At 31.3% G+C, this 8,413-nt stretch overlaps 3 protein-coding genes across 6 annotated transcripts in view; 1 reads left to right on the forward strand and 2 right to left on the reverse strand.

The window, feature by feature from the left end:
* The window catches only part of LOC105108407 (mannan endo-1,4-beta-mannosidase 5-like), a 30,080-nt gene extending 28,304 nt beyond the window's left edge, over positions 1 to 1,776 (reverse strand). For 2 of the 4 annotated variants that reach the window (XR_839062.1, XR_839061.1), the window contains exons 1-3: positions 1,402 to 1,775; positions 744 to 1,026; positions 281 to 697 (exon numbers count right to left, since the gene is read on the reverse strand). Coding sequence is in view for 2 of the 4 variants with exons in the window: in XM_011002705.1 (XP_011001007.1) it covers positions 681 to 697; positions 744 to 1,026; positions 1,402 to 1,683 (582 nt within the window). In the remaining 2 variants the exon portion in view is untranslated. Of the gene's footprint in view, positions 1 to 93; positions 703 to 743; positions 1,027 to 1,401 lie in introns of those variants that run through there. The other 2 variants (XM_011002706.1, XM_011002705.1) reach the window with 2 other exon arrangements.
* A 1,816-nt stretch (positions 1,777 to 3,592) lies between these two features.
* On the reverse strand, positions 3,593 to 4,649 carry BAG5 (BCL-2-associated athanogene 5). Its single transcript, XM_011002708.1, has one exon. It carries the CDS (start codon positions 4,432 to 4,434, stop codon positions 3,799 to 3,801), a length of 636 nt encoding a protein of 211 aa, XP_011001010.1. The 5' UTR covers positions 4,435 to 4,649; the 3' UTR covers positions 3,593 to 3,798.
* A 3,584-nt stretch (positions 4,650 to 8,233) lies between these two features.
* LOC105108411 (transcription initiation factor IIF subunit alpha-like) overlaps positions 8,234 to 8,413 on the forward strand; it is a 4,396-nt gene continuing 4,216 nt past the window's right edge. Inside the window, 1 exon segment of the mRNA XM_011002709.1 lies at positions 8,234 to 8,413. Coding sequence (XP_011001011.1) covers positions 8,383 to 8,413 — 31 coding nt within the window. The 5' untranslated portion in view covers positions 8,234 to 8,382.

Consider the following 8,413-nt stretch of genomic DNA (forward strand, 5'->3'; position numbering starts at 1 on the left):
TTATATATATATATATATATATATATATATATATATTAAGCCATTAACCTCAAAATAAAAAATAACAATGCAAATTTTAAAAGAAAAAAAAAGGCAAATCAATAGTAAATCAAACTATCAAACACTTGATGTTGGTATACAATCGATTACAAATATCGCCATAAACTGCACAAATTATATTGCAACTCAGTCAACTCAATACTCAAAATCTTGAACACTGAAAGATCGACTTATAGTTAGAATCTGAATATAACTGCTCAAAATCTTGATCACTGTACACTTTCTTCTTCTTCTTCTGTTCTTTCTATTTCAAGTAAATATATACTGCAAGGACGAAGGAGCCCTTCTCAAGAGTCGCACATGTGCCCACATAGATCAATATTCACTCTGTTCGAATACAGAAACAAGGCCATTTCCTCCTCTTGAATCTGGATAGAATTGATAGAACCTGAATCGCCCTCACAGTTTCTTCTTTATGATCTTTCATTTCAAGCATATATCTTGTCAGCCTCGCATACCAAGAACAGTATAAAACCTCGTATTCAACTCCGAAAACTTCTTCCCACCTCAAACATTACAGTTTCTGTGTTTCATTTCCTCTCATTTACAACTGATCAAAGCAGGGATCCTTCTGTTGAGTCTTTCTTTGTCTTTGGCTTTTTGCAGAAATACTTTGCAGCCTACATGATTATTATTTATCAGTTTATAGGTTGAAGGATAATCTTGGGGCACGAAAGAAAAATTATCACTGTATCCATCCACGCCTTCAGCTAATAACTGCCAGATGAAGGCACCAGCCCGCCTCTTCTTTACGGATTCATAAATTTTATCATACACCGTTTTTGACAAAACATCTCTGTCAAACACTCCCTTCTCATCCACGTGCCGACTTGAGCCGACTTCTGTGAAAAGAACTGGTTTCCTCGGCGCAATGTCTCCATCACTTACATGAGCTCCCAAGCGAAAAATTGCCAGTTCTTCAGAGTACCTAACTCCACTTAATGAATTCTTTCTCTTCACAACTGCCTGGAAAATGCATAACAGAAATTTGCAGCCAAGAGATTATCCTAATGCAGAAAGAAGCATAGATTGCCAAGTCCCAAATCTTGAATGTCAGCTCTTGTGAAATTTCATTCCTATTACTTCCTAATACAGCAATAATTTTAGCTTAAATTGATCTAGCAGATGATGCACAATCAAATTTCAGATGGTAAGTTATAACACATTATGTAAGTTCACTAATTAACTTGAACAAATAGAGTTGTCACAAAACTCACTCATATTCAATGTTCCCATTTATTTTACAATCAAATAATGCCTGTTATGTAAAAGAAAATAATTCCATGCCATTGATTAAAATCCAATGACTTAGCCTTGGAGGTGTGAAACATAGCATCTCACCTTAATATAAGCCTTGAAGTAATCTTTAATAACTGGGTTCGAAAAGAATGAGTCATCTGATGAAGAGACATTAACTCCAGCTTCCTTTGCCCACTTCACATACTGAGTTTTTCCACCAAATGCAACCAGGTTATTCACCAGACTGAGAATTAACCTTATACGATTGCTTCTTGCTTCAACTATCACATAGTCTAATCCCTGCAGACAAATACCTTCATTAAACACAAATAGTTCCCAAAACTGCTTCAAGATTGTTCCTTTATATGTCATTGAAAAGCCCATAAGCCTTTAACCACACAATTGAGGCCATTCATTAAACTTAACCACCCCTCCAAGATCTGACAGCCAATTGAAAGCAAAAATCTTCATTTTTACAACCTTAAGAAGTTTATAACTTACTTTAAACATATTTTTATGCATGCATATATTTTTTATTTTTTTAGCTAAATAAAATAAAATACAAAAAATAAAAATAATATAAATTTGATTTGTTTATTCACTGACGCCAGACTCAGGAAAAAAAATATTGATTTAGATTTATTTTGTTTCTATAACTGCGTAATATTTACCAACGCCAGAGTTGGAAATATCCGTAGTTAAATATTCACTGACGCCAGAGTCAGGGATATTATAAGCAAATTATCCTAACACAAACTAAGAAACATATAGCAATTTAAGACGAAACTAGCAATGCAGCCTGTCTCAAACAGGACGTTTAAGAGGTGATAATATCTTCCTTTTTACGTAACTAGTTCCGAACCATAGAATCTTTGTTGACCAGTTAGGATTTCTAGTGACCATAATACTAGGTAACGACTCCTTAAATAAGACCATTCTCCCATCAAAAAATAAAATGCCAGAAATCCATTTTTTTCATGAATAAAATTTTTAAAGCCGTCGCGATGTCGGATGCGACAAAGACACTAGAAGAGACTGCAAAGCATCAGGTCCATGATCATCACTGAAAGCCCAAGTCCTGCAAACAGTCAACCCCATTTGAGATCCTCTCTTAAGCATCTCAGAAACCTTTGATCTTGATGAACTCCACACACTCTCCATCATCTACCAATATGAATTCCACCCATTAACATAAAATGCTGATTCCCCATCATCATCACCATCATTGATGATGATGAATTGAGCGGAGTCGGTTGAGACAAATCCCATCTTGAGTTGCCATAAAAATACGGGAAAACTGAGGCTACCGTTACTGGTGTTGAAGTTAAGGTAAAGAAGAGAAAGTAGCATGAGTATTCCTAGTTGGTGATCAAGTGGTAAAGACTTGGGACTAAGGGGTTTGCTCCCTCTGTGGTCTCAGATTCGAGTCCTTGGTTGCTCATATGATGGCCACTGGAGGCTTACATGGTTGTTAACTTCAGGGCTCGTGGGATTAGTCGTGGTGCGCGCAAGCTAACCCGGACACCCAAGTTAATCTAAAAAAATATATATATCGAAATCAAAACCAATCAACCAAATCACATGTTTTTGTCGGTGGCTCTATTAAGCTTCTGGCAAAGCCAACGGAGTCACCTTGTTGCTGACAACATGAGGAACCGGGAAATTACGACAGGCTTTATACTTGATGCCATGACAATTTGTGTTGAATGTTGATATTTCTCCGGCGGAAGGAGAGCTCTTCTCCGGTCAGCTTTCTTGCATTTCCGGTTCTAAAAATTGATTATACTTGTTACAAATGTATTATTCATTTTGTATTTAAGATTCAAAAAAAATATTTTTTAAGAAATTTAGTCTCAAATTTGAATAATTAACATATTTTATTGATTATAGATCAATCCATTCATCCACTCAAATTAAAAATTATATGTTAATTTTATTTATTAACTATATATTATTTCCAGTTCAAATCAAATAAAAAGCGGGTAGAAATCTTTTATGAATTCAATTGTTTGGACGTCAATAACTATTGAAAATTCAAAGAAATAATTAGTTTTCACAGGGAAATATCAAAATACACTAGACATTTCATAGAAGTTCTTCATTTTGAGAAAAAAAAAGAAAAAAAGAAGAGTGTTTTAAAGTAGTCAATCAATTGTTATCTCAATTGCTAATTACAAAATCTTGAGTAGTTGTTCAACATGTTTTGAGTCATATTTTCCCTTCTCATAAAATTAGGATCAATAAATTATCTTTCTAGTGGAATCATTCATTGTTTTTGTGAGGAGGAGGGATACAAGTTTCTGGTAATTAACAAAGCAAACTTTTGTTTATGATACAAGTTCAGTAGTTAACTTTTGTTTCTATACACAGAGATAGCAAAATAAAATTCAAAAAGTTTCAATCAACGAAGAAACAAAATAATTTATGATCATCACTCACTTGTACAACTATAAGTTCTGATCTTTAGGCACAAAAAGATCAAAAGTTCCAATCTTTCTTTCATGGTTCTTTCAAAAACCTCTGCAAGCATCTAAACCCAAGATACTGAGCACAAAACTTCTCCATTTCTTCACCACCTCTCTCCATACAAATCTCCTCCTCCATCTCCTCCAACACCATATCCCAACCACCATAAGGGTCCCACTGCCACCCACAATAGTCACCACCATCAGCGCCAACTTTTGCTTCGCATATTGAGTCCAATATTTCCTGCAACCCCACAATCCTACGGCTGACTTTCCTTCTTGCTTCTCTCACCGTTGGATCAATCCCCGGTACTGAATCGAGCCTTAGAAGCAAGCTCATCAAGGCCTCATTCATTCCCAGCTTTTCTTTCTCACTGCTTCTTATTGCATCCACTGTTTCCTGCCGTTGGATTTGGTTTTGTAACTGATCAGCTTCAGAATTAACAGCTGAGATTTTCTTGTAAAGGGTTCGGATCATATGTGTCCTGTAGCAAGATTGGATCTTGGTGGCAGCAGAAGTGGCAGTGCTTGATTGGGTGGTCGATTTGGGGGAGGGAGGCTTGATGGGGATTTCAATGGTTTGTGTAGGGTTAGTATGGTCATTATGGAAAGAGTAAGTGACTGTTGTGGTGGAGGAAGAGAAGTAGCTGAAATTGCTAGATGGATTCATGTCCTCAACCTTGAAAGAAAGAAAGAAGAAAAGACGGTCAGGGAGTGTGAGATGAGGGTGAGATTTTATACAGAAGGTTTTGGAAAATCTTGTAATAATGTCAAGGATTGTTTGTGGGCTAACGTTTTGATTCTTTTTCTTGAATGATCTTGCCGTTTAGCAGGGGACCCATGATTTGCTTTTGACAAACGGACATGCTTTTTGGGCAAATGCAAGTGCTTTTGATTCTGTGGTTGATTTCTATAACGTTTGTGATGAAATAGTAAAAACTTTATATTGAATTTGAGGTGTACACGACTGAAGTGCTTGGGCATCACACGCACCCTTGCAAAAATAAGGCCTTTATATAAGACAGAGTGATGAAGATTATGTGTTTTTATATGGAATTTTGTTTTGTGTGTTTACCTGGTAATCTAATATATTTATACATCTTAATTGCATGAAATCTTCTTATATAATTTAGAGAAATTATGGAGAATAATTATATTTTCTCACAAGATAAAAAAAAAATATTCCTTTTATTTGATATTATAATCTTGATGGTCAAAATAGTCACAAGTTTTAATATCATTATTCTCATTTTAATTAATAAATTTAAATATAAAATAATGTAAATTCTTTCAAGTTTCAAACTCAAATAGTTTTCACTCGAGAGCACGTTAAATAATAATATAAATTATATCTTGAAATCTCATCTAATAGTTTAAATTATTATGTTGAATTTGTTTTTTTACATGTTAAAAATAATATAAATCATTTCTTAAAACCTCACATAACAATTTAAATTTTTAAGTTGAGATGGTTGTTTAATATAATATTAGAATTTTGATTACTAAATAATCATGAGTTTAAATTTCACTATTTTTATTTAAATTAATCAAAATTAAGCACAAAATAATATAAATTTATGTAAATTTCAAGTCTATAAAGACTTTTCATTTAATAGGATATATTTGATAATAATATAAATTATATTTTAAAATTTTATCTACTAACTTAACCTTTTAAATCAAAATAATTCTTTAACAGCTAATGAGTTTTGTTGATTGTTATACTTCATTGTTCTATGGTGTAAAAATCTGCAAAAAGAACTCAAAATCAAACCCCAATTCTTAGTGCATTGAAACCCAAGCTCTGATTTACCAGAGAAGGGTTAGAAACAAACAGGCACAAGATCCAGATTCTATCACACCTGTGTGTTGAATAAATTACAGATTTCAATGAACACAACTACTGGATACACAAGATCACGGTAAGAGCCTAAGCGGTATCTTTGGATCTGCTCGTACATCAACAAAAAACTTGAAACGTATCTCGACATCGATTTTGGTGCATCAAACGTATACACAACGAAGAACAAATTACCTGCCACCCCGAGGAAATATGCTTCTTCAACAATCAACAGCTCTTCTCGAGTAAGGGATTTATTGGATTATCGCACAATCAACATCAGACATCGGCTGATGTAGGCTCAGAGCGCAATCCAACATTAAGGTGACGGGAGGATTCTTCCGGCGAGAGCAACTGCCAAATTCCCAGCACTGTAACCATCTCCCTGCAACGGATTAAATTTCAAGTAGTGTTTTGCATTTCACTTGATACAGAGGAAGGAAATGCACGAGGAAAGAACCTTGGATCATCCCCATTTACGAGGCGGGCATGTAATTCTTCTCACTTATGCTATTAAATAAATATATAATTTTTTAAAAAATAAATTATTCACTTATATATATAAATTTTTAAAATAAACTTTAAAATTTTAATTCAAATACACTATCCAAAATATTAAAAAATAAATTTAAAAATATATAAAATTAAAGTGAAATTTAAAATAAATCTACTATTAAAGTTATATCCTTCAATATTTTATAAAATATAATTCATCTAGAATCAAATATAAATTAATATTATAATAACTCATCAACTGAGATAAAATAATAATTTTATATCACTTGAAAAATAAAATAATTAATTAATTTTTTTATTTCAATTCCTACTTCCTTCACTTTATTCTTTTTTAAATTAGTATTTTATATGTTAAACTTTGTAAGTTAACAAGATTATTATTTTACTTTTTTTTCCTTTGAATTTTTTTATGTTTTTTCTTATTTTTCTCTTCTTCTCTCTTGTTTTTTTTTTTATCTCTTTCTTTATCTATTATGCTTCTACCTAGTTGGCAACATATAAAAGAAAAAAAGAAATGATTTATTTTATTTTTTAATAGCAAATAACCATTTTACTTTTAATGAGTCGTTTTGCTTTTATTTGACAGTATTTTTTTGTTAACACTATCAAGATATGTTTATCTTAAAATTTTAATCAGATTTTATTTCATATATTTTAAAATCCCTTGTAAAATTTTAGCTCAATCTAATGATCGAATTGAAAATTACGTTCAACAATATAAAAATGCTTAAATTATATTTTTTTATCAAATTTTTAAATTTTTCTAAAAGATTTAAAATTATAATCTACACTAAAGTGTCATATTAGAATGCTTCACATAAATTTTTAGTATTTTTTAATAATTCAATTAAGAATTACAAATTTTTTTATATAAAACTAATTAAAAAATATTGATAAAATTTTAATCCAGACGATAGCCAACCCAAAACCTTGAACATGCCTCCGCCCTTGCCATTTAGTGACAGTGGCTTTTGCCCATTAATTCCACAAGCATCAAAAAGATTCTGGCTAGCTCCTGCTTGACAATACAAGGGGTAGCTGTTGTTCAGTAGAGGATGATGGAAGGAAAGAAAAACTGGAATTCCAGGCGTCCGATCGAAGCATCACAGGTGCGCTGATTGTTCGAGCTCCAGGTGGATCAGATGGTGTGTATGCTGTCGAGTCACTGTTCAATATCTGTTAAGCAAATAAAAGTTATATATATATAGCAGCAAACTCAACACACTTAGGAATAAGAACTCTGAGAATATGGTTGCTTAAATAATATGATTTCTTACGTGGATGGAAAAATCTATATAATAATCCGTAACTTTAACTCTTTGGGCACAGCTCAGCCTGCTTGGTTTGGTTAAGGTCTTCAAATAAAAAACAAACAAAGAAAAAACATTAATATATAATTAAATTTATGTTATTTCAAAACAAAAAATATATAATAATATATCTTTTTATTTCAACTAGTTTATTAATTAACGAGAAAGATATTTATCTTAATGAAAAAAAAAATCTAAACACAAATTATGGGGGAATAAAGAGAAAATACATATAACAATTTTGAAATAAATTTTTGTTTTTTTAAAAAACAAAAAACATATGTTTTTTTGTTCCAATTATTTTGATCTATTCTAATATAGTAATCAAACTTTAGCATGTTTAATATTGAGTTGTATGATGTTTTTTAAAAATATTTTTTATTTTAAAAATAAATTAAAATACATTTTTTATTTTTTTAATACCTACATAATAAAATCATATAGAAACATTAAAAAAAAATCATTACTTTTTTAGACTAAATATATTTTTGAAATACAGTTCCAAAATATAAAACTTATGATATAAAAAATGTATTTAAGATTGTTGTAAATTTTTCTTTTCTATTTAAAAATAAATTAAAATAACTTTTTTTTTTATTTTTTTCATATCAAAATATTAAAATAATCTAAATACATAAAAAACTAATTAAAAAAATAGCTGAATAGAAAAAAATATTCCCACGTTAAGAAAGGGCTGCACGGTAAAAATTAGTACGGCGGATAAAAAACAAGCGACGCCGTTTCTGACTCCTCTCTCTATAAATAAACCTTCTGTTTGACCCCTATCATTCTCTCTACGAAGTGCAAAATCACAAACTCCTAAAATCCAAAAGCAAAAAAAATAAAAAAAATCAACGCATTAGTAATTAATTAATCCAATATTTTCAGAATAAATAAATAAATTGAAAGGCTAGTATAAATCCTAATCTTTCTCGAAGGATTAGTCTGCGAAATGTCGTTCGATCTTCTGTTAAAGCCGTCGT

This window comes from Populus euphratica, unplaced genomic scaffold, assembly GCF_000495115.2.
Source record: "Populus euphratica unplaced genomic scaffold, PopEup_1.0 scaffold187.1, whole genome shotgun sequence".
In the NCBI taxonomy this organism is placed as follows: domain Eukaryota; kingdom Viridiplantae; phylum Streptophyta; class Magnoliopsida; order Malpighiales; family Salicaceae; genus Populus; species Populus euphratica.